The following is a 25055-nucleotide window of genomic DNA, read 5'->3' as shown; positions in this document are numbered from 1 at the left end:
GCCCAGGCTGGAGTGCAGTGGCCAGATCTCAGCTCACTGCAAGCTCCGCCTCCCGGGTTCCTGCTATTCTCCTGCCTCAGCCTCCCGAGTAGCTGGGACCACAGGCGCCGCCACCTCGCCCGGCTAATTTTTTGTGTTTTTAGTAGAGACGGGGTTTCGCCGTGTTAGCCAGGATGGTCTCGATCTCCTGACCTTGTGATCCGCCCGTCTCGGCCTCCCAAAGTGCTGGGATTACAGGCTTGAGCCACCGCGCCCGGCCAATCCCAGCACTTTCAAAGGCTGAGGCAGGTGGATCACCTCAGGTCTGGAGTTTAAGACCAGCCTGGCCAGCATGGTGAAACCCCATCTCTACCAAAAATACAAAAATTAGGGCCTGGCACAGTGGCTCACGCCTGTAATCCCAACACTTTGGGAGGCCAAGGCGGGCGGATCATGATATCAGGAGATTGAGACCATCCTGGCTAACACGGTGAAACCCCATCTTTACTAAAAATACAAAAAAATTAGTCAGGCGTGGGGGTGGGCGCCTGTAGTCCCAGCTACTTGGGAGGCTGAGGCAGGAGAATGGCATGAACCCGGGAGGCAGAGCTTGCAGTGAGCTGAGATCCGGCCACTGCACTCCAGCCTGGGAATACAGCAAGACTCCGTCTCAAAAAACAAAACAACAAAAATTAGCCGGGCGTGGTGGCGGGCGCCTGTAATCCCAGCTGCTTGGGAGGCTGAGACAGGAGAATCACTTGAACCCGGGAGGCAGAGTTTGCAGTGAGCCAGGATTGCACCACGGCACTCCAGCCTGGGCAACAGACTGAGACTCTGCTTCAAAAAAAAAAGAAAAAAAAAAAAAAAGAACAAAAGAAAACAAATGTTTAGTGTTACTAACGTGTTGGAATTATATTTTAGACAAATTTGGTTTAATACATTATTAAAATTGATTTCATACATTTCCTTTTACATAGTATCAGGACATTTAAATTACATATGTAAGCTGGGCACAGTGGCTTTGGGCTGTAATCCCAGCACTTTGGAAGGCCAAGACGGGCAGATTTTCTGAGGTCACGAGTTTAAGACCAGCTTGGCCAACATGGTGAAACCTGTCTCTACTAAAAATACAAAAAATTAGCCAGGCATGGTGGTTCGCGCCTGTAATCCCAGCTACTTGGAAGGCTGAGGGAGGAGAATCGCTTGAACCTGGGAGGCGGACCTTGCAGTGAGCCGAGATCACACCACTGTACTCCAGCCTGGGCGAAAGAGTGAGACTCCATCTCAAAAAATAATAATAAACAAAATAAAGTAAAATAAAATAAAGTAACGTGACAGGGCACAGTGGTTGGTGCCTGTAAACCTAGCACTTTGGGAGGCTGAGGGGGGAGCAGTACTTGAGCCCAGGAGTTCGTGACCAGGCTGGGTAACACAGTGAGATGCTATCTCAAAAATAACTAACTAAATAAAAGTATACATGTGTCTCGAGTTGTATTTCTTTTTTTTTTTTTTTTTGAGACAGAGTCTCGCTCTGTCACCAGGCTAGGGTGCAGTGACACGATCTCGGCTCATTGCAACCTCTACGTCTTGGGTTCAAGCAAGTCTCCTGTCTCAGCCTCCCAAGTAGCTGGGACTGTAGGTGTGTGCCACCACACCCAGCTAATTTTTGCATTTTTAATAGAGATGGGATTTTACCATGTTGGCCAGGCTGGTCTCGAACTCCTGACCTCAAGTGATCTGCCTGCCTCAGCTTTCCAAAGTCCTGGGATTACAGGTGTGAGCCACCATCCCTGGTTTTTTTTTTTTTTTTTTTTTTTTGAGGTGGAGTTTCACTTTTGTTGCCCAGGCTGGAGTGCAATGGCGTGATCTTGGCTCACCGCAGCCTCCATATCCCGGGTTCAAGCGATTCTCCTGCCTCAGCCTCCGGAGTAGCTGGGATTACAGGCGCCTGCTGCCATGTCCTTCTAATTTTTTTATTTTTAGTAGAGACGGGGTTTCTCCATGTTGATCAGGCTGGTCTTGAACTCCCGACCTCAGGTGATTCGCCTGCTTCTGCCTCCCAAAGTGTGAGGATTACAGGTGTGAGACAGCACGCCTGGCCAATTTTTTCTGAATTTTAATAGAGAAGAAGTCTTGTTATGTTGCCCGTGGTCTTGAATTCCTGAGCTCAAGCAATCCTCCCGCCTCGGCCTCCCAAATTGCTAGGATTACAGGCGTGAGCCACCACATCCGGCTTGAGTTGTATTTCTGTTAGACAGTGCCCGTCTTGAGAAACCACAGCCTGCCACAGTGACAGCAACAGAAACAGCAATAATAGTAACGTGCTGAGTGCTCATGCAATGCCCGCAGCTATGGAGATATACGCTGACGTGTAAGCCCTCAGTGTTGCAAAGTGGGGATTGTCACTTCCTTTTCTTAGAGGAGGAAACTGAGGCTTGGAGAGGCTGAGCCACTTGCTTGAGGTCACCCAGCAGTAGGAGCTGGACTAGTGGAAGTCAACTGGGGGCTGCTTTGGAGCCCTAGACTTACTGGGGTATCTCCTTGCAAAGGATTTGGGGCAATAATAGACCTATGGGGAAGGAGTAACTGGGGTCAGAGGACACACAGGGAGGAGTTCAAGCAAAGGATGGCCAGGTGCAGTGGGTCACGCCTGTAATCCCAGCACTTGGGGAAGCTGAAGTGGGAGGATTGCTTGAGTCCAGGAGTTCAAGACCAGGCTGGGCAATACAGCAAGACCCCCCCCCCCAATTTCTAAGCATTTTTTTAAATGTTTATTTATTTATTTATTTATTGTATTTATCTATTTATTCTTTGAGGTAGAGTCTTACTGTGTAGCCCAGGCTGGAGTGCAGTGGTGTGATCTCGGCTCACTGCAACCTCTGCCTCCCGGGTTTAAGTGATTCTCCTGCTTCAGCTTCCCGAGTAGCTGGGGTTACAGGCGTGTACCACCACACCCGGCTAATTTTTTTGTATTTTTTTTTTTTTGAGACGGAGTCTCGCTCTGTCGCCCAGGCTGGAGTGCAGTGGCCACATCTCAGCTCACCGCAAGCTCCGCCTCCCGGGTTCACGCCATTCTCCTGCCTCAGCCTCCCGAGTAGCTGGGGCTACAGGCGCCCGCCATCTCGCCCGGCTAGTTTTTTGTATTTTTTTTTTTTTAGTAGAGACGGGGTTTCACTGGGTTAGCCAGGATGGTCTCGATCTCCTGACCTCGTGATCCGCCCCTCTTGGCCTCCCAAAGTGCTGGGATTACAGGCTTGAGCCACTGCGCCCGGCCATTTTTTTGTATTTTTAGTAGAAACGGGGTTTCACTGTGTTAGCCAGGGTAGTCTCGAACTCCTGACCTTATGATCCGCCCACCTTGGCCTCCCAAAGTGCTGGGATTACAGGCGTGAGCCACTGCACCCAGCCTATTTATTTATTTTGAAATGGAGTCTTGCTCTGTTGCCCAGGCTGGAGTGCAGTGGTGAGATCTCAGCTCACTGCAAGCTCCACCTCCCGGGGTCAAGCAATTCTCCTGCCTCAGCCTCCCGAGTAACTGGGACTACAGGCGAGTGCCACCAAACCCAGCTAATTTTTGTATTTTTACTAGAGACGAGGTTTCACCATGTTAGCCAGGCTGGTCTCAAACTCCTGACTCGGCCTCCCAAAGTGCTGAGATTACAGGTGTGAGCCACTGTGCCTGGCCTAAATTTTATTTTTTTATTTTTATTTTTTTTTTATTAACCGGGTGTGGTAGTGCGCATCTGTAGTCCCAGCTACTCAGGAAGCTGCGTGGGAGGATTGCTTGAGCCCAGAAGGTTGAGGCTGCAATGAACCATGATTTCACCACTGCACTCCAGTCTGGGCGACAGAGCCAGACCCTGTCTCAAGAAAAAACAAAAATGAAAAGCATCTCTTTCTGGTGCTCCCCTTGCAAACAGGACCTCGGGGCTGGCTTTTCCCAGCAGCCCTCTTCAGCGTCTGATATGTGGCTATGTCAGCTAAGTCTAGCCTTGAAAGGGCTCCAGTGTATGTCCTGCAATGCTGAATCAGAGAAGTCACTCTAGGCCAGTGGGTAGACTTTAGGGGGAACAGAGAATGGGGTATCAGAGGGTGAGAATGTCTCATTTAATTCTCTAACAACAGATACTAATATATATATACGTGTGTGTGTGTGTGTGTGTGTGTGTATATATAGAGAGAGAGAGAGGGAGAGAGAGTCTCGCTCTGTTGCTCAGGCTGGAGTGTAGTGGAGCGTTCTCGGTTCACTACAGCCTCTGCCTCCCGGGTTTAAGCTGTTCTCCTGCCTTAGCCTCCTGAGAGCTGGGATCACAGGCCACACTCGGCTAATTTTTTTATTTTTAGTAGAGACAGAGTTTCACCATGTTGGCCAGGCTGGTTTCCAACTCCTGACATCAGGTGATCCACCCACCTCTGCCTCCCAAAGTGCTGAGATTACAGGTGTGAGCCACTGCGCCAGGCCTCTCATATTTAACATCAAGCCCGTCTCTCAGGTGAGAAGACTAAGGCATGGTCTCAGGTGAGAAGACTAAGGCATGGAATGGTCATGCGCCTTGCTCAAGGTCCACAGCTGGAAAGGGTAGGGTCTGCACATTATTTGGAAAGCAAGAATATTCTATTCACCTCCTCTGATTTTACAAGCGAGGGAAATGAGGTCAAAAGGGGTTGGAAAGCTGCCCAAAGGCCACCCAGTGGTCCTGGGACAATGTGGGAGGTTGGAGCTGTCCTCAGGATGAAATCTCCAGGTTTATTGCCTGCCTCCACTTCCTAGCAATTTTTAGAAAGGGAGAACTGGGCATGATGGTGCGTGCCTATAGTTCCATCTATGTGGTTTTTTTTTTTTTTTCTTTTTTTCTTTTTTTTGAGACAGAGTCTCACTGTGTTGCCCAGACTGAAGTGCAGTGGCTCGATCTTGGCTCACTGCAAGCTCCGCCTCCCGGGTTCACGCCATTCTCCTGCCTCAGCCTCCCGAGTAGCTGGGACTATAGGCGCCTGCCACGACATCCAGCTAATTTTTTGTATTTTTAGTAGAGATGGGGTTTCACCGTGTTAGCCAGGATGGTCTGGATCTCCTGACCTTGTGATTCGCCCACCTTGGCCTCCCAAAGTGCTGGACTTACAGGCGTGAGCCACCACGCCTGGCCTTCTTTTTGGTTTTGTTTTGTTTTGAGACAGGGTCTCACTCTTTTGTCTGGCTTGAATTGCAATAGTGTGATCACGACTCGCTGTAGTTTCAACCTCCCGGACGCAAGCGGTCCACCCGCCTCAGCCTCATGAGTAGCTGAGAATACAGGCGTGTGGCACTATGCCTGGCTAATTTTTTAAAACAATTTTTTTTAGAAGAGATGGGGTCTCACTATGTTGGCCAGGCTGATCTTGAGCTCCTGGGCTCAAGCGATGGATCCTTCCACCTTGGCATCCCAAAGTGCTGGGATTACAGGTGTGAGGCACTGTCCCCAGCCAGTCCCATCTACCTGAAAGGCAGAGGAGGTAGGATCGCTTATGCCTCGGAGTTCAAGACCAGCCTGGACAATATAGCAAGACCCTGTCTCAAAAAAAATAAATAAATAAATAAAGGGAAAAAAAGGAGTTTGATGGGGGTAGTTCCAACCACTTGCGTCCTTCCTTCTCAGTAAAGCCAGCAAGCTTGGGCTTTAGGGAAATGGAAGCCACATTGATCCTGCCCGCGCCCAGCGTGAGCTCACTGTCTAGGCATGTACAGCTCCTGACCCCAAACCACGTGTGCTCTCAACCTGTGGGAGATGGGGCTACCCCGGGGGCTCGGATGAAGGCGGAGACAAGGACCCCCAGCTCTGTGGATGTCTCCACCCCAGCTTTCTGAGGGTCCCTCCCTTCTGCCAGCCCCCTGCAGCACCCCAAGCCCCCGTTGACTCAGGCAGGAAACCCGCTGGGTAAGCTTCGCTTGCTTCCCGGTCGTGACGACGCAGCCCCTGCGGCATGCCCAGCTGGCAAGATTTCCTTCTTGCATTTCTTTTCTTTCTTTTTGAAACAGAAGTTCATGGGCAAAGTGTCAGGTCCCTGCCAGGAGAAGTGGGTGTGCCAGGTCGAGGTGGGGGAAGGTGGAGGCAGGAGAGAAAGGCTTAGGCAAGAATAACTGTATCCTTTTTTTTTTTTTTTTTTTTTTTTTGAGACAGAGTTTCGCTCTTATTGCCCAGGCTGGAGTGCAATGGTGCAGTCTCGGCTCACTGCAACCTCCACCTCCCAGGTTCAAGTGATTCTCCTGCCTCAGCCTCCTGAGTAGTTGGGACTACAGGTGCCCACCACCACGCCTGGCTAATTTTTGTATTTTTAGTAGAGACGGGGGTGTCACCATATTGGCCAGGCTGGTCTTGAACTCCTGACCTCAGGTGATCCACCCACCTCGGCCTGCCAAAGTGCTGGGATTACAGGCGTGGGCCACAACGCCCGGCCCATAACTGTCTTGAAAAGCCACATTTAACGACCCCCCTGTCCCTGGGAGAGGGGAGCTAGGGAGGGACAGAGAGGACGGGGGATGGCAGGACTCGGGTTCCCACCCGCCCTGCCCCCAGCACACAAGCGCAGCTCCTAGTCACATTGCTATGTCCTGCCGGGTGCGGTGACTCACGCCTGTAATCCCACCACTTTGGGAGGCCGAGGCGGGTGGATCATGAGGTCAGGAGCTGGAGACCATCCTGGCGAACACGGTGAAACCCCATCTCTACTAAAAAATACAAAAAAATTAGCCAGGTGTAGTGGTGGGCGCCTGTGGTCCCAGCTGCTCGGGAGGCTGAGGCAGGAGAATGGCGTGAACCCGGGAGGCAGAGCTTGCAGTGAGCCAAGATCGCGCCACTGCACTCCAGCCTCGGCGACTAGCGAGACTCCATCTCAAAAACAAAACAAAACAAAACATAAAAACAAAATAAAAAAAACTGGTATGTCCCTTATCCTTAGGCTCCTGAATTCACACTGAGGGGGAGTGGGGGAATCCCCAATGTAATAGAGAAACTGAGGCTCAGAAAGGTTTTAATTTTTTTTTTTTTTTGAGACAGAGTCTCACTCTGTCGCCCAGGCTGGGGTGCAGTGATGTGATCTTGGCTCACTACAATCTTCGCCTCCCAGGTTCTCCTGCCTCAGCTTCCTGAGTAGCTGGGACTACAGGCGCCCGCCACCACGCCTGGCTAATTTTTGTACTTTTGGTAGAGACGAGGTTTCTTCATGTTGGCAAGGCTAGTGTTGAACTCCTGACCTCAAGTGATATGCCGGCCTCAGCCTCCCAAAGTGCTGCGATTACAGGCGTAAGCCACCGCCCCAGGCTGAGGCTCAGAAAGGTGAAGGGACTTAAAGCTCATACAGCCAAAAAGTGGCAGAACCTGGCAAAGAACTCAAGGTGTGGGTTCTTCCGGAGTCTAGGGCTCCTGGCTCCAGCACTCATGAGGGCTTGGGGGAGTGCAGGAGGGAAAGGTCACCCAGGAAAGTGAAGGGGAAAATGAGGCTGTTTGGGGAGGCCCCAGGGGAGAGGTGAAGGGAGAATGGGTGAGTGGACATTTCAGACCCCATACCTGCAGCGCCTGAAAGCCCTTCCTTGCCCCTGGGGTCCTTCTCGAAGGGGCTGGCGTCAGAGGCACAAAGGGAGCCAAATTGCAGGATTCCTGGGCTGGTCGGGACGCCACCAGCCTGCGGGTGGGCTTAGCCCTGGTTAGAGGCGCCTCCTGGTGTCCAACTCCGGTGCCAGATGGCACCCAGAGCCCACCCCGTCCTGGCCCTTGCCTTTCTGATTCCAAGAAGCTAATTTTTCAAAGACGGTGAAATCACCACTCCCTTAACATATAAAGATGAATGGGTGCTAAAATGTTTATTTCTTCCTGTTCACCAGGTCAGAAATGTTTTTTACTTTGTTTCTTCTTTTTGTGTTTTTTTTGTTTCTTCTTCTTCTTCTTCTTCTTTTTTTTTTTTTTTTGAGACAGAGCTTGCTCTGTCGCCCAGGCTGGAGTGCAGTGCAGCGATCTTGACTCATTGCAACTTTCGTCTCCCGGGTTCAAGCAATTCTCCTGCCTCAGTCTCTTGAGTAGCTGGGACTATAGGAGCGTGCCACCATGCCCGGATAATTTATTTATTTTTAGTAGAGACAGGGTTTCACCGTGTTGGCCAGGTTGGTCTCGAACTCCTGGCCTCAGGTGATCTGCCTGCCTTGGCTTCCCAAAGTGCTGGGATTACAGGTGTGAGCCACTGCACCTAGCCTTGTTTTTGTCTTAATTTCACTGATGTGGGGAACAGGCAGATGTTATGTTCAAGTCTGAAAAATATACTTTTTTTTTTTTTTTTTTTTGAGATGGGGCCTCGTTGCATTACCCAAGCTGGAGAGCAGTGGTGCGATCTTGGCTCACTGCAGCCTCAACTTCCTATGCTCAAGTGATCCTCCCAATTCAGTCTCCAGCGTAGCTGGAACTCCAGGCATGCCCCACCACACCCAGCTAATTTTTTAAAATGTTTTGCAGAGATAAGGTCTTGCTGTGTTACCCAGACTGGTCTTGAACTTCTGGCCTCAAGTGATCCACCCACCTCAGCCTCCCAAAGTGCTGGGATTAGGCCGGGCGCAGTGGCTCACACCTGTAATCCCAGCACTTTGAGAAGCCAAGGTAGGCAGATTACTTGAGGTCAGGAGTTTGAGACCAGCCTGGGCAACATGGTGAAGCCTCGTCTCTACTAAAAATACAAAAATTAGGCGGGTGTGGTGGCGTGCGCCTGTAGTCCCAGCTACTCGGGAGGCTGAGGCGGGAAAATCGCCTGAACCCGGGAGGGGGAGGTTGCACTGAGTAGAGATCATGCCATTGCACTCCAGCATCGGTGACAGAGGGAGACTATCTTAAACAGCAACAACAACAAAATCCACACACAAACACACACAAGGTGCTGGGATTGCAGCCGCGAGCCAAGGTGCCTGACCTTGAGAAAGACACTTTGCCAATCAGGCTATTCACACAAAGGTGTGAATGGAGGCAAACTGGGTTTTCCACAGGGGAATAAGGGCTGTCAACTGAACCTCTAGGCTGGACAGGATGTGACATTTGCATGTCTGTAGATAAGACCTATTTTGTATTGCTAGCAGTTCTCACAAGTTAGAGAGTTGTAAAATAGTTCAAAGACAATGATATGAATCAGGTATTCCGGAAGGGTGCGGTGTTTATAGCTAACAGGCTGAATGAACCATTGAATAATCATAACTCATTCACTGAAACAAAAGGTTTTAGAAGGAACCGTTCCTTCATTCAATAAACACCTGCTCATCGAGTGCCTATTGTGAGCTGTTCTAGGTGCTTGAGATACAGCTCTGAACAGAGTCGGGGCCCTTGAGAAGCAAGGTAGAAACAGAGGAAAGTCGCAGAAAGTGACCCTGGCTAAGACGACAAACAGGCCACTTCTGGGGGCAGGGGACAAGGAAGGCTTCTCTGAGGTGACGTCTCGGGGGGAAGGAACTGTGGGCGCAAAGGCAAGGAGGACGGTGGCCTGGATAGAAAGGGGATACAAACTTGGTGGTGTCCCTTTTATCTGTTGTTACTAGAATGTCAGGTGTTTTTTGTTTTGTTTTTTGAGACAGAGTCTCGCTTTGCCACCCAGGTGGAGTGCAGTGGCACCATCTCAGCTCACTGCCACCTCCGCCTCCTGGGTTCAAGCGATTCTCCTGCCTCAGCCTCCTGAGTAGCTGGGATTACAGGTGCATGCCACAACGCCAGCCAATTTTTGTATTTTTAGTAGAGACAGGGTTTCATCACGTTGGCCAGGCTGGTCTTGAAGTCCTGACTTCAAGTGACCAACCTGCCTCAGCCTCCCAAAGTGCTGGGATTACAGGCGTGAACCATCACGCCCGGCCTGAATGTCAGTTCTTAGTTCTGCCTAGAATAGAGGTTGGTATGAAGTAGTCACAATAGCTGGGTGTGGTGGCTCATATCTATAATCCCAGCAGTTTGGGGAGCTGAAGTGGGAGGATGGCTTCAGGCCAAAATCGGTCTGGGGAACATAGGGAAACCCTGTCTCTATGGAAAATAAAAAAATTAGCTGGGCGTGGTGGTGCATGCCTGTGGTTCCAATTACTTGGGAGGCTGAGGTGGGAGGATCACTTGAGTCTAGGAGTTTGAGTTTGCGGTGACTTATGATCACACCACTGTAGTCACGACACACCAAGATGCTGTTTCTGAAAAAAAAATAAAAGTAATCACAATAAATACTGAATGAGGAGAACTTCATTTCTCAAGTTACCCATCTGGCCCTCTTCCAAGTTATACTTTCCTTCTTTCCTTATTGTTTTAAAGCTTTTTAATAAACTTTTTTATTCTGCTCTGAAAAAAAAAAAAAAAAAAACTGAATGAGCCAGGTGGCCCCACCTGAAAGGCCTTAAGTCAGCTGGGTGTTGTTGGTGGCTCATGCCTGTAATCCCAGCACTTTGGGAGGCCAAGGCAGGAAGATTGCTTGAGGTAGAAGTGTTTGAGACCAGCCTGGACAACACAGTGAGACCCCATCTCAAAAACAAAACAAAACAAACAACAACAGCAGCAAAACACAGGCCAGGCACAGTGGCTCACACCTGTAATCCCAGCACTTTGGGAGGCCAAGATGGATGGATCACCAGAGGTCAGGAGTTCGAGACCAGCCTGGCTAATACGGTGAAACCACATCTCTGCTAAAAAAAAAATTAGCTGGGTGTGGTGGTGGGTGCCTATAGTCCCAGCTACTCGGGATTGCTGAGGCAGAATTGCTTGAACCTGGAGGCGGAGGTTGTAGTGAGCCCAGATCGCGCCACTGCACTCCAGTCTGGGTGACAGAGGGAGAATCCATCTCAAAAAAAAAAAAAAATATAACAAAACCAAGGGCAGAAGTCAGTTAGTGCCTTAGGTGGGCAGACGGCCAGAGAAACCAGGTTCCCTGGGTGGGGCTCAAGGATGCGTGCCCTGGGAGCTGGCACAGCCAATCCCTGGCCCTAAACAGAGGCCGGGGATTGGCTGTGAAAGGGAAGCCCAGAAAGGAAAGAGCTACCCTTATACCCTCAGCCTGGGATCTGGGCCTCATTCATCCTCCAGCCCCTCCCTGCCCCGCCAGAAACAATGAGGGCGGGGCCTTCCTGGCAGCTTGGGAAATGCCAGACTACTCAGTCTTTCCATCTGATGCTGCTTCCACTGCCGCAATTCCTGCTTTTTCAAGATGCTAAGTGAAGACTTTTTAATGGAATTTCTCTCTGCATGTTTGGGTGGGGCGGGGTGGTGGTGGTAAAATTCACCATTTTAATTATTTTTTGAGACCATGTCTCACTCTGTCGCCCAGGCTGGTATGCAGTGGCACCATCTTGGCTCACTGCAACCTTCGCCTCCCAGGTTCAAGTGATTCTCCTGCCTCAGCCTCCTAAGTGGCTGGGATTACAGGCACCCACCACCATGCCTGGCTAATTTTTGTATTTTTAGTAGAACTGGGGTTTTGCCATATTGACCATGCTGGTCTCAAACTCCTGGACTCAAGTGATCCACTGGCCTTGGCCCCGCAAAGTGCTGGGGTTTCAGGCGTGAGCCGCCACGCCCGGCCTAATGCACCATTTTAAAGTGTACAGTTCAGTATAATCACAATGTTGTACAGTCACTTCTGACCCCAGGACATTTTCATCCCCCCTGAAAAGAAACCCCATTCCCGCTCCCTCAGCCCCTGGCAATCACTCATCTGCTTTCTCCTCCCATGGATTTGCCTGTTTGGGACATTTCATGTAAGTGGGATGATTCAAAATATAGCCTTTTTTTTTTTTTTGTCTGGCTTTGTTCACTTAGTTTATTTTCAGGCTCATTCTTGTAGTTTTCTGTATCTGTGCTTCATCCCTTTTTAAGACTCGGGATCTGGCTTTGTCACTCAGGCTGGAGTAGAGTGGTGAGATCATAGCTCACTGTAGCCTTCAACTCCCAGGCTCAAGTGATCCTCCTGCCTCAGCCTCCTAAGTAGTTAGGATGACAGGTGTGAGTCACTGCACTTGGCCTTCCTCCCTAAGGGTGACTCTTCTATTGAAGGGTAGACCTCAGTTGATCCCTTCATCTGGAGATGGACATGTGGGCTATGTCCACTTTTTTTTTTTTTTTTTTTTGGAGATAGAGTCTCACTCTATCACTCAGGCTGGAGTGCAATGGCACGTTTTCCGCTCACTGCAACCTCGGCCTCCTGGGTTCAAGTGATTCTCCTGCCTCAGCCTCCTGAGTAGCTGGTATTACAGGTATGTACCACCACGCCTGGCTAATTTTTGTATTTCTTTTTTGAGACGGAGTTTTGCTCTTGTTGCCCACGCTGGAGTGCAATGGTGCAATCTTGGCTCACCACAACCTCCACCTCCCAGGTTCAAGCGATTCTCCTGCCTCAGCCTTCCCAAGTAGCTGGGATTACCGGCATGCACCACCAAGTCCAGCTAATTTTGTATTTTCAGTAGAGATGGGGTTTCTCTGTGTGGGTCAGGCTGGTCTTGAACTCCTGACCTCAGGTGACCCGCCCACCTAGGCCTCCCAAAGTGCTGGGATTACAGGCGTGAACCACCATGCCAAGCCTAGTTTTTGTATTTTTAATAGAGACGGGGTTTCACCCTGTTGGTCAGGCAGGTCTTGAACTCCTGACCTCATGATCTGCCTGCCTCACGCTCCCAAAGTGCTGGGATTACAGGCGTGAGCCACTGCACCTGGTCTGGTCTGTGTCCATCTTTTAGCTATTGTGAGTAGTGCTGCTATTTACATGGATATGCAAATCTACAAGTGAACACACCTGTCTTCCATTCTTCTGGGAATACACCTAGGAGCGGAATTGCTGGGTCATATGGTAACTCCAGAATGAATTTACTGAAGAACTACTGAACTGTTTTTTCCCTTTAAATAAAAAAATAGCCTGTAATCCCAGCACTTTGGGAGGCTGTGGTGGGTGGGTCACTTGAGGTCAGGAGTTGAGACCAGTCTGGCCAACATGGTGAAACCCCATATCTACTAAAAATACAAAAATTAGCTGGGCGTGGTGGCACATGCCTATAATCCCAGCTACTCAGGAGGCTGAGGTGTGAGGATCGCTTGAGTCTGGGAGGTGGGGATAGCAGTGAGCCAAGATCATGCCACTGCACTCCAGCCTGGACTACACAGAGCAAGACTGTCTTAAAACAAACAAACAAACAAAAACAAGCAAAAAAAACCATTGTCAGTCTTGACCGTCACTGTGTGGAACCCAGAAAACACACTTGGGATGGGGTTTGGGGGCAGCTGCTGGTGACCCAGCACCTCTGTCTCCTTGGTAGGTGAGGTGGCCAGGAGAGGGTAAGATAGTAGGGAACCAGTCACCCTGCCCCGTCTCAGGGTAGAAGCTGACTGTATGCACAGGTACCACTCCCCAAAGACAGCAGTTCAGTATCACCCTGACTACAGCCCATCTTCCCTGTGCTATGACCTTGACCTGGATCCAGCAGAGGGAGAAAAGGTCATCAGACCAGAGATCCCAGAATATTCCATAGGCACTGTGTGGCACAACAGACTCAAACTTTGGAGGTGGAGGAACCCCAGGATGGGCAGAAGTAAATTCTGCTCTTGTGACAGTGACAGGTAGCAGAGGGCCAGCTGAGAGCATGGATCGGGACTCTGCCACCTACAGGTTTAATTCTACTCTGGAATGTTATGCAGGACCTACATAGGGCATCCTGCTACATGACATGTATAAAGCATGAGAACTGGTGGGGCGTGGTAGATCACACCTGTAATCTCAGCACTCCGGGAGGCCGAGGCAGAAGGATCGCTGGAGGCCACGAGGTTGAGACCAGCCTGGGCAACTTAGCAAGACCCCACCACTACAAAAAGCAATAAATCAGCTGGGCGTGGTAGTGCATGCCTGTAGTTCCAACTACTCGGGAGGCTGAGGTGGGAGGATCACTTGAGCCTGGGAGATGGAGGCTGCAGTGAGCTATGATTGTGCCACTACACTCCAGCCTGGGCGATAGTGTGACCTGGCTCACAGGTAGTGCTACCGCTGGCTGTCCTGACTCCCTTACAGTTGGCACTTTTTTTTTTTTTTTGAGACGGAGTCTCATGTCACCCAGGCTAGAGTGCAGTGGCTGGATCTCTGCTTACTGCAAGCTCCGCCTCCCGGGTTTACGCCATTCTCCTGCCTCAGCCTCCCGAGTAGCTGGGACTACAGGTGCCCGCCACCTCGCCCGGCTAGTTTTTTGTAATTTTTTTTAAGTAGAGACAGGGTTTCACTGTGTTAGCCAGGATGGTCTCGATCTCCTGACCTCGTGATCTGCCCGTCTCAGCCTCCCAAAGTGCTGGCATGACAGGCTTGAGCCACCGCGCCCGGCCAGTTGGCACTCTTTATCCCGGTAGCACCACGTGGTTTCCAAATGCATTCCGGTTTAATCAGCACCTTGGTCCTGTGAGGTGGCATCTGACCTACTGATGTCCAGCTTGACTCTGGTTGTGTCCCCAGGGCTGAGGACTGGCCAGGAGGAGGGAGGGAGTCACCCGGGGTTAAATGGAGAAAAGACTCTTTCCCGGCTCTCAGGCTCAGGGCCGGGGGTGCAGAAGCCCAGTTGTCCCCTGGGCATGTGACTGCTAAAGATGGTGGGGTGGGGTGGGGCACGCCGGGCCACGTCACTCATGGAGTCTTGTGGGCTCACCTGGCCTGCTCACCGGAACACAGGACTGTAAGAGGGATGACAACGCCAGGTTTATTGTTCTGGGTTAAACCTGTGGAGGCAGGACCTGGGAAGGGGCATGGGGACAGATGAAGTTGGTGACTGTATCTTCCTGGTCACTGCTGGGTTCTCAGCACCCTTGGCCCCCACTGAAGTTCTAGGTGAAGCCCAGTGCTGGGGGACGGGGTCCTCTTCCTGACAGTGCAGCCTGTGGGATCACTTGTAAGATCCCACATGGAGGTAGGGGGTGGGGTGTTGGCCTGCGCTGGGGCCAGCGTCCTCAGGAAGGTGTCTTGGAGGAGGTGGCGGCAGCCGCCCCATTCTTCTTGGCCGGGGCCTTCAACAGGGCCAGCTTCTTGGGCAGGCTGCTGCTGGCTTTCATCACCACGTCATGTTCGATCTTCTTCCGGATCCCGACTTCCAGGTTCTGAGGGACAAGCGCAGGGCAGTCAGACTGTGACCTGGGGCTGAGAGAGGGCCTGACCTGTCACCCTCTTCCCGGCTACAGCTCGCAGGCGGTTAGATCCGCAACTGTCCCCTCGAACTGCCCCGACTGTGGGTCTGGTGGCTGGGGTTTAAGTCCTGCATTCTCCGGGGCCTCCACTGACACACAAAAATCCTCACCTCTGCACCTTGACTTCTAAACCTCTGCTCATGCCCATTTTATGGATGGGGAAGCAGTCTGCTGCAGCCAGGAGGCACTGCTTGCCCAGGTCCCTAAACCGGATGGGATCCAGCGCGCCCACAGCCTCTGGTCCCAGCCTTTAGGTGGGCGCCTCCTCTGCCCCAGGTCATCTCTACTTTGCAGACAGCAAGCTGAGGATCTGAGGGGTGGGCAAGGGAACTGGCAAGTTAAGGCAAACGCGTGGGACAAAACCAGCAGTGTGAACCCCAAACTAGTGGCTCAGTCTCCTTCCCCAGACTGCCCCTGCCCTGCCGCTATGAGTTCCAATGGGCTGGGTGTGGTGGCTCAAGCTTGTAATCTCAGCACTTTTCGAGGCCGAGGCAGGAAGATCACTTGAGCGCAGGAACTTGAGACCAGCCTGGGCAACATAGTGAGACCGCATCTGTACTAAAATAAAAAATTAGCACAGTGTGGTGGTGCGTGCCTGTTGTCTCAGCTACTTGGGTGGTCGAGTCCAGGAGGTCCAGGCCACAGTGAGCTATGATCGTTCCACTACACTGCGGACTGGGGGCCAGCGTGAGACCCTGTCTCAAAGAAAAAAAAAAAAGTTCCCGCTGGGTGCAGTGGCTGTAATCCCAGTACCTTGGGAGGCCACAGCGGGTGGATCACCTGAGGTCACGAGCTTGAGACCAGGCTGGCCAACACGGCGAAACCCAATCTCTACTAAAACACAGAAAGTACCCAGATGTGGTGGCAGGCGCCTGTAATCCCAGCTACTCGGGGGGCTGAGGCAGGAGAATTGCTTGAACCCAGGAGGCAGAGGTTGCAGTGAGCCCAGACCGCAGCACCAAACTCCAGCCTGGGCGATAAGAGCGAAACTCCATCTCAAAAAAAAAAAAAAAAAAAAAAAAAAGTTCCAATGACCACAATCACCAGCAATGGGACAGCTAACCAGGTACCTGGGCGCAGGGGTCATGGAGCCGGAAGTCAGTGCGTGTACCGGGACAACATAAGCGTCAGTGGCGTGATATGTTACACTGTTAAAGGATGGTAAGCGCTGCTATGGCAAAAAGGAAACAGGAGTGAGGAGGGATGGGTACAGGTCACCATCAAGGCAGAACTCTCTGAAGTGAGCTGGAAGAAGGCAGCAGTGTGGATCATTGGGAGAGGAATCCAGGCAGACAAAACAGCCAGTGCAAAAGTTCTGAGGTGGGACAAGGAGCCCAGGAAGGGCTCCGGGAGGGAGGAGCCAGGGGCCAGTAAGGCTAGAGGGAGTGAGCAGAGAGGGTGGAAGGAGACGAGGGCAGATTCTGCAGGGCTTTGGGGCTGAGTGAGGACTGGGCCTTTTTCCCGGGTGAGGTGGAAGCCATGGAGGATTCTGAGCCAAGGAGGGAAGGAGCCGACTCAGGTGCTCATGGGCACTCTCTGGCTTCTGTGAGAGGACCAGGTGGGATCCAGGAGACAAGAGAGAAGGTAGCTGCACTGGTCCAGGTGGGAAATGATGTGGGTGGGACCAGGTAGGGGCCAAGGAGGTGGGAGGCAGGTGGATTCTGGATTGATTCTAAGGGCAAAATAGGGGCGAGCCCAGTGGCTCATGCCTGTAATCCCAGCACTTTGGAAGTCCGAGGCGGGCAGATCATGAGGTCAGGAGTTCAAGACCAGCCTGGCCAATATGGTGGAACCCCATCTCTACTAAAAATGCAAAATAAATAAATAAATACATAAATAAAATAAAAATAAATCAGCCGGGCGTGGTGGTGCATGCCTGTAATCCCAGTTACTCGAGAGGCTGAGGCAGGAGAATGGCTTGAACCCAGGAGGCAGAGGTTGCACTAAGCCAAGATCACACCATTGCACTCCAGCCTGGGCGACAGACCTAGACTCCATCTCAAACAAAACAACAAAACAAAACAAAACAAAAACTAAGGGCAAAATGGATGGGATGAGACCGGGATGTGAGAGAAAGGAGGGATTCAAGGATGACCTATGGCATTTGGAAGGAAGTGATCACAGGTGGAGAAGGGCAGAATGGGAAGGGAGGATCAGGAACTTGGTTTTGGACATGTTGAGTATGAGGTTCTCCACCCCATGGAGGTAAGCGGGCCGCTGGGTACCCAGTTCTGAGGAAACCGACACTCTGGGGAGACGAAACAATTTGCTCAAGATCACTGGGCGGTTTCAAACCAGTTTGAGTACAATTCAAACCCAGGTTTGACTCCCACCACAACCAGTTTTAAATCTCTTTCCAACTTCTTTACAAGTTCAACCTCACCCATCTACACATAAATGTTACACTTAAAAACCACCACAGGGTGGCTCACGCCTGTAATCCCAGCACTTTGGGAGGCAGAGGCAGGAGGATGGCTTGAGGCCAGGAGTTCAAGACCAGCCTGAGCAGCACAGTGAAACCTGTCTCTACGAAAAATACAAAACAAAATTAGCCGCATATTGGCGCGCACCTGCAATCCTACCTACTCGGGAGGCCGAGACGGAAAGATTGCTTGAGTCCAGGAGGTTGAGGCTGCAGTGAGCTATAATGGGGCCACTGCACTCCAGCCTGTACAACAATGAGATTCTGATTCAAAAAAAATTACGATAACCAACGCACCTCACACTTCTTTGAGCCCTCTGCTGTTCTTGGAGGTTTACAAAGCTGGGCTTTCAATTCCCTTCCCATGTCACCTCGCTCCCTTCCTGAGTTCCATTAAAGAAAACAGTAACAGCAAAAGGCTGACATTATTGGAACACTTTTTGCGCCGCAGGTCTTGCTTCTACGAGGCCCTGTTGAAACGGTAAGTGGTGTTCCTGCACCCCTTGCATAAGGAAGAAAAGGAAGGCTCACAGAGCTGGGAGTCCTCCAGGTTTCATCCCTTGCCCTTTGCCGATCCCTGTGCTCCTTCCCTTGCCAGGCCTCCAGGTTTCATCCCTCGTCCCTAGCACGTCCCCCAGCCCCTATCCCTCGCCAGCTTCCACCTCTTGCCCCCCTGCGCCCCGGGCTCCATCCTTCGCTCCTAACGCGGCCCTGGCTCTATCCCTCGCTCCTAGCTCGTCCCCGGGATTCATCCTCTTTCCTCACCCACCCCCGGGCTCCACCCCTCGCCCCTCGCCGTCCTCCGGGCTCCACCCCTCGCTGCTCGCCGCCCTCCGGGATCCATCTCTCGCCCTGGCACACCTTCTTGAGCTTTTGCTGCTGCACGACCCGCGCCTTCTTGGGAGCGATAACACGACCTGGGGAAAGATGCGCTCACGTGAGGCCTGGAAGCCGCGGGTCCACCTCGTCCCCAAGTCCCCGGGCCGCTCCTTACCGCCTTTTCTCGGGCCCCGATTCTTTTCAGAGGCCGCCGCTGCTGTCTTGCTCTTTGCGGGCTTGTGCGCCTGGAACTTGCGCTGCCCCTGCGCCATGATCCGGCACGCAACGGCAGAGGCGTGGCAGTAGTAGCCGGAAGGCACAGGGAACCATGGGATACAGCGGGGCGGAAAAACGCAAGAACTCACGGGATACAATGTGGCACAGAGTTAAAGAGACAGTATCTCGTAATAGTAGTGGATCAGCCGGAGTTTTCAAACGTTACGAACAAAAAGGTGACAATGATAAAGCTAACGTTTATTGAGTGCTTATGTGTTTTAGAAAACTTACAACGTTTTATGATCTTTACACATAAAAACTCAGACTAGGTTTAGGGTGCGGCACTCACCTCTGGTGCGGAATTTAAGAAGGTCCAAAAACTTTGGTAATCGTAAACAATATTTTCAAGACTTAAAAAATATTTTAATATCCAAAATAATCAAATTGTCAAACTACATCCTGCAGACCGGCAGCATAATTCTGTAAATAAAATTAGAGTGGAACCAGGGTATTGAGGTCAGTAAGCTCAAGGCACAAGTGCAGGGTTCCAGCCTCTTCAAAATTTTATTTAGGCCGGGCTCGGTGGCTCATGCTTGTAATCCCAGCACTTTGGGAGGCCGCGGTGTGCGGATCACCCGGGGTCAGAAGTTCGAGACCAGCTATGACCAGTATGGTGAACCCGTCTCTAATAAAAATACAAAAATTAGCCGGGCATAGTGCCGGACTCTGTAATCCCAGCTACTCGGCAGGCTGAGGCAGGAGAATCGCTTGAACCCAGGAGGCGGAGGTTGCAGTCAGCCGAGATGGCGCCACTATACTCCAGCCTGGGTAACAGAGCAAGACCCTGTCTCAAAAAAATATCTTTTTTGTTTTGTTCATCATGGATTTTTCTTTTTTTTCAAAGAGATGGGGTCTCACTCTGTTGCCTAGAGTGAAGTGCAGTAGTGCAATCAAAGCACCCTGCATCCTTAGAACTCCTGGGCTCAAGCCATCCTCCCACCTCAGCCTGAGTAGCTGGGGCTAGAGGTGTGAGCCACCATGCCCAGCTCATTTTTAAAAAAATTTTGTTTGTAGAGACAAGGTCTCGCTATGTTACCCAAACTGGTCTCAAACACCTGGGCTTAAGCAATCCTCCCACCTTGGCCTCCCAAAGTGCTGGAATTACAGGCATGAGCCACCAAGCCTGGCCTCATCATGAATTTTTGCATTAATTTTGATTTTTTTTTTTTTTTTTTGAGACGGAGTCTCGCTCTGTAGCCCAGGCTGGAGTGCAGTGGCCGGATCTCAGCTCACTGCAAGCTCCGCCTCCCGGGTTCACGCCATTCTCCGGCCTCAGCCTCCCGAGTAGCTGGGATTACAGGCGCCTGCCACCTCGCCCGGCTAGTTTTTGTATTTTTAGTAGAGACGGGGTTTCACCGTGTTAGCCAGGATGGTCTCGATCTCCTGACCTCGTGATCCGCCCATCTCGGCCTCCCAAAGTGCTGGGATTACAGGCTTGAGCCACCGCGCCCGGCCAATTTTGATTTTTAAAAAATACTGCTATACGGTCAGGCGCAGTGGCTCATGCCTGTAGTCCCAGCACTTCGGGAGGCTGAGGTGGCGGGGGGCGAGGTCAGGAGTTCGAGACCAGCCTGGCCGACATGGTGAAATCATGTCTCTACTAAAAATAAAAAAATTAGCTAGGCATGTTGGCGCATGCCTGTAATCCCAGCTACTCAGGAGGCTGAGGCAGGAGCATCTCTTGAACCAGGGAGGCAGAGGTTGCAATGAGCTGAGATCACGCCACTACACTCCAGCCTGGGCAACACAGTGATACTCCGTCTCAAAAAAAAAAAAAAAAACAAAAACAAAATATTGCTTTAAAATATTTTTTATCTTGGTTGCTGAGCTTTTTTGGTGTCCTCTTAAAATTCTGCCCTGGCAGTGTCACCCTAGCTCCAGCTCTGACCTTAAGAGGGAGGTACTAGTGTTATCCACATTTATTTTTTATTTTTTAATTAATTAATTAATTCTTTTCTTTTCTTTTTTTTTTTTTTTTTTTAGACAGAGTTTTTCTCTGTGGCCCAGGCTGGAGTGCAGTGGTGCGATCTCGGCTCACTGCAAACTCCACCTCCCGGGTTCACGCCATTCTCCTGCCTCAGCCTCCCGAGTAGCTGGGACTACAGGCGCCTGCCACCACGCCCGGCTAATTTTTTGTATTTTTAGTAGAGACGGGGTTTCACCATGTTAGCCAGGATGGTCTCGATCTCCTGACCTCATGATCCGCCTGCCTCAGCCTCCCAAAGTGCTGGGATTACAGGCGTGAGTCACCACACCCAGCCTGTTATCCACATTTTATAAATGACGAAACCAAGGCACAGAGAGGCGAAGTGACTTGCCCAAGATCATATAGTGGAAAAAGTGGCAGAGTCAGGATTTGAATCTGGGCAGCCTGGCTCTAGATGCTGGGCTGTAGATGGAAGGCCCTGTCTGAGCTCCCTGCACTAGGAACAAGTGTGGTCAGGGGCAAGAAGGTCAGCTTTTGGGTAGCCGTTCAAGAAATGTATTAGAAAACCTAGAGAGGCAGGCTAGGGAGAGCTGTGTTGGTTACATCTGGGGTCCATCTAGGGTTCCATTCCTGGAAGAGATGGTGGTGGTTAGGGCTGCCCGGAGCTCCTCAGGGGCAAAGACCCCCAGTTCTGTGATGATGCCGCCAGTGATGAGGTCATGGGGGGTGACATCGAAGGCAGGATTCCAAACTCCAATCCCTGCAGGGGAGAGAGGGGAGGCAAGGAGGCAGGAATTTGCTTCTGTGAAAGTTCTCAGGTTGTGGTCACCTGTTTCTATCACAGTGGTTCTTGGTATTAGGGAGTCCTTGAGAACCTAAGGATTCTCACCTCAAAAGTACATGCAGGCACGGACATTGTGTGCAATAGTAAGTTTAGATTCACCACCGCTCTTAGACTGTCACTCCCCAAGGAGAATTCACAGTCCTATACACATCTATCCCACTTATTTTTTTATTTTTTGTGAGATGTAGTTTTGCTCTTGTTGCCCAGGCTGGAGTGCACTGGCGCAATCTCGGCTCACCACAACCTCCACCTTCTGGGTGCAAGCGATTCTCCTGCCTCAGCCTCTTGAGTAGCTGGGATTACATGCATGCACCACTATGCCCGGCCACTATTTTTAGTAGTCAGTCCATGTTGGTCAGGCTGGTCTCGAACTCTCGACCTCAGGTGATCTGCCCGCCTCGGCCTCTCAAAGTGCTGGGATTATAGGTGTGAGCCACCGTGCCTGGCCTATCCCACTTATTTTTTTAGTTTTATTTTTAATTATTATTATTGTTTTTTGAGACAGAGTCTCGTTCTGTCACCCAGGCTGGAGTACAGTGGTGTGATCTCACCTTAGTGTAGTGTAACCTCTGCCTCCTGGGTTCAAGCGATTCTCCTGCCGCAGCCTCCTGAGCAGCTGGGACCACAGACGTCACCACCATGCCTGGCTGTTTTTTTGTTTTTTTGTTTTTTTTGAGATGGAGTTTTGCTGTTATCACCTAGGCTGGAGTGCAGTGACATGATCTCAACTCACTGCAATCTGTGTCTCCCAGGTTCAAGATATTCTCCTGCCTCAGCCTTCCAGGTAGTTGGGATTACAGGTTCTTGCCATCTCGCCCGGCCAATGTTTTTTTGTATTTTTAGTAGAGACGGGGCTTCACCACATTGGCCAGGCTGGTCTCGAACCCCTGACCTCAGGTGATCCGCCCACCTCAGCCTCCCAAAGTGTTGGGATTACAGGCGTGAGCCACTGTGCCCGGCCTTTTTTTTTTTTTTTTTTTGTGAGACAGAATCTTCCTCTGTTGCCTAGGCTGGAGTGCAGTGGCGCCATCTCGTCTCACTGCAAGCCCCGCCTCCCAGGTTCACACCATTCTCCTGCCTCAGCCTCCCGAGTAGCGGGGACTACAGGTGCGTGCCACAACGCCCAGCTAGTTTTCTGTATTTTTAGTAGAGACGGGGTTTCACCATGTTAGCTGGGATGGTCTTGATCTGCTGACCTCGTGATCTGCCCGCCTTGGCCTCCCAAAGTGCTGGGATTACAGGCGTGAGCCACCACATTCGGCAATTTTTGTATGTTTTTAATAGAGACGTGGTGTCGCTCTGTTGGCTAGGCTGGTCTGGAACGCTGACCTCAAGTGATCTGCCAGCCTCTGCCTCCCAAAGTGTTGGGATTATAGGCATAAGACACTGCATCCGGGTGCATGGACTAATATTTAAAGGGCCAGTCATTGATCTAAACGTCCTGTGGGTTAATTCACTGATGGCCGTTGGGTTTATGCAGCAGGTTCTAGCCAAAGCCCATTTTACAGATAGAATCAGTGAGGATCTCAGGGAATTAGAGAATTTAGGGAACTTGCTAATGGTTGCACAGCCAGGAAGTATAGGCAGTTAAGAAAAGTCTTGCAGCAAGGCATGGTAGCTCACGCCTGTAATCTCAGTGCTTTGGGAGGCTGAGGCAGGAGGATCGCTTGAGGTCAGGAGTTCGAGACCAGCCTGGGGAACACAGCGACACCCTATCTCTATGAAAATAAACAAATAAAAATAAAAATAAGTCTAGAAATATCTTGTTTTTTCTTTTTTTTCTTTTCTTTTTTTTTTTTTTTGAGACAGAGTCTCACTCTGTTGCCCAGGCTGGAGTGCAGTGGCGCAATCTCAGCTTACCACAACCTCCGCCTCTCAGGTTCAAGTGAGTCTCCTGCCTCAGCCTCCTGAGTAGCTGGGATCACAGGCGGATGCCACCATGCCCAGCTAATTTTTGTATTTTTAGTAGAGACGGGGTTTCACTATGTTGACCAGACTGGTCTCGAACTCCTGACCTTGCGATCTCCCTGCCTCGGCCTCCCAAAGTGCTGGGATTACAGGTGTGAGCCACCTCGCCTGGCCGTCTTGGTTTTTCTTTACCAACACGTGGCCAGGCAGATATTCTTATTTCCTCTTAAGAAAACCTAAGTGGAGATTAGCAAGACAGTCGTTCAAGACCATTCATATAATGGGTTAGTTGTAAATTCTGATGTTGGATCTGACCTCCAGGATGCAACTGTTAGAAGAAGCGGCTTGGGCCAGGCACGGTGGCTCACACCTGTAGTCCTAGCGCTTTGGGAGGCAGAAGCAGACTGATTGCTTGAGGTCAGTAGTTTATAACTAGCCTGGTCAACATGTTGAAACCCCATCTCTACTAAAAATATGAAAATTAACCGGGTGTGGTGGTGCCCACCTGTAGTCCCAGCTACTCAGGAGGCTGAGGTAGGAGGATTGCTTGAACCCAGGAGGTGGAGGTTGCAGTGAGCTGAGATCACACCACTGCACTCTAGCCTGAGGGACAGAGCAAGACTCCATCTGAAAAAAAATAAAAAGAAGAAAAAGTGGCTTGTAGGAGCTGTGTATGTTCCAGAAGGATGACAAGGCCCTGCATATCACCTGCCTCCATGAAGTGCCCAGAAGCTGGGGTGTGGCCTTTCTGAGGGGGTGGCTTACCGGGTGCCGCAATCCGGACCCCATTAACATCAGTCAGCTCCTGGGCTGGTCGCTCTTCAATAATGATCTCCTTGCCGGTCTCCAGACGGAGGTCACATGAGGAGCTGGGGGCAGCCACGTAGAAGGGAATGCCGTGGTGCTTGGCGACAATGGCCAGCTGGTAGGTGCCCACCTTGTTGGCTGTGTCACCGTTGGCAACCACGCGGTCAGCTCCCACGACCACGGCTGGGGAGGGGGTGCATGAGAAGTTGGGGGTCATTACCTGGCCCCATGCCCCAGAGCCCCGCCCCCAGGCCTTACCCCCCAGGACTTACTGTCTGCTTACCTGACACGCCCCTATGGGCCATGGCAGCAGCCACCATGCTGTCGGCGATAAGGGTGGCAGGGATCTGCTCATAGACCAGCTCAAAGGCTGTCAGCCGGGCTCCCTGGTTGTAGGGCCGGGTCTCTGTGCAGAAGGCATGCTCCAGGCGGCCCAGGCTGTGCAGTGAGCGGATCACACCTGCAGGGGCCCCGCACACCAGGAGAGGGCCCCGGGGAGGGGCAAACAGACAAGGTGGTTCCATTGGTTAGGGGTGCAGGCTCCTAGACTGGGCGTGGATTGCCCAAGGCTTACCGAGCACAGTCCCACCCAGGGGCCTTCGCAGTGGCAGTTCTCTCTGCCTGGTATGCTCTTCCCAATGCTCACATACCTCTGTTTCACGTCTGTTTAAAGGACACCTTCTCGGTGAAGCGTTCTCTCATCTCTCAGTTTTGCATAGCAATCCCCACACTTCCAGCGTCCTGCTCTCTGTCCTTAGCATTTATCACTTTTTTTTTTCTTTTTTTTTTTTTTTTTTTTTTGACGGGGGCTTTTTTTTTTCCCCCTGCTGGGGTGCGGTGGCTCGGGGTCAGCTCCCCCGCTCGCCCCCCCCCCCGGTTTTTGGCCCTTTCCCCCCCCCG

General features: G+C 51.3%; 2 protein-coding genes across 5 annotated transcripts in view; both read right to left on the bottom strand.

Moving 5' to 3' along the window:
* Positions 1–14653: 14653 nt before the first annotated feature.
* On the bottom strand, positions 14654–19635 carry C19H19orf53 (chromosome 19 C19orf53 homolog). The gene is made up of 3 exons (XM_025368153.1): positions 18569–19635; positions 18436–18491; positions 14654–15065 (listed from the first exon to the last, which is right to left on the bottom strand). Exons 1-3 carry the CDS (start codon positions 18663–18665, stop codon positions 14919–14921), a joined length of 300 nt encoding a protein of 99 aa, XP_025223938.1. The 5' UTR covers positions 18666–19635; the 3' UTR covers positions 14654–14918.
* Positions 19636–20581: 946 nt separating this feature from the next.
* MRI1 (methylthioribose-1-phosphate isomerase 1) overlaps positions 20582–25055 on the bottom strand; it is an 8509-nt gene continuing 4035 nt past the window's right edge. Inside the window, exons 3-6 of one of the 4 annotated variants that reach the window (XM_025367927.1) lie at positions 24730–24818; positions 24439–24615; positions 24114–24338; positions 20582–21356 (exon numbers count right to left, since the gene is read on the bottom strand). In XM_025367927.1, the coding sequence (XP_025223712.1) occupies positions 21196–21356; positions 24114–24338; positions 24439–24615; positions 24730–24818 (652 nt within the window). In that variant the 3' untranslated portion in view covers positions 20582–21195. Of the gene's footprint in view, positions 21357–23914; positions 24339–24438; positions 24616–24729; positions 24819–25055 lie in introns of those variants that run through there. The other 3 variants (XM_025367928.1, XM_025367926.1, XM_025367925.1) reach the window with 3 other exon arrangements.

Source organism: Theropithecus gelada, chromosome 19 (genome assembly GCF_003255815.1).
Source record: "Theropithecus gelada isolate Dixy chromosome 19, Tgel_1.0, whole genome shotgun sequence".
Taxonomy (NCBI): Eukaryota; Metazoa; Chordata; class Mammalia; order Primates; family Cercopithecidae; genus Theropithecus; species Theropithecus gelada.
The sequence above is the reverse complement of the archived record's forward strand: the minus strand, read 5'-3'. Positions and strand labels throughout refer to the sequence as shown.

Bases quoted from the DNA above. Each gene is read 5' to 3' on its own strand.
- C19H19orf53 (XM_025368153.1), bottom strand. From the start codon at position 18,665: ATGGCGCAGGGGCAGCGCAAGTTCCAGGCGCACAAGCCCGCAAAGAGC. The intron at 18,492-18,568 runs GTAAGGAGCGGC...ATCTTTCCCCAG, and splicing joins TCGGGGCCCGAGAAAAGGCG to GTCGTGTTATCGCTCCCAAG. The intron at 15,066-18,435 runs GTGTGCCAGGGC...CTTGTCCCTCAG, and splicing joins AGCAGCAAAAGCTCAAGAAG to AACCTGGAAGTCGGGATCCG.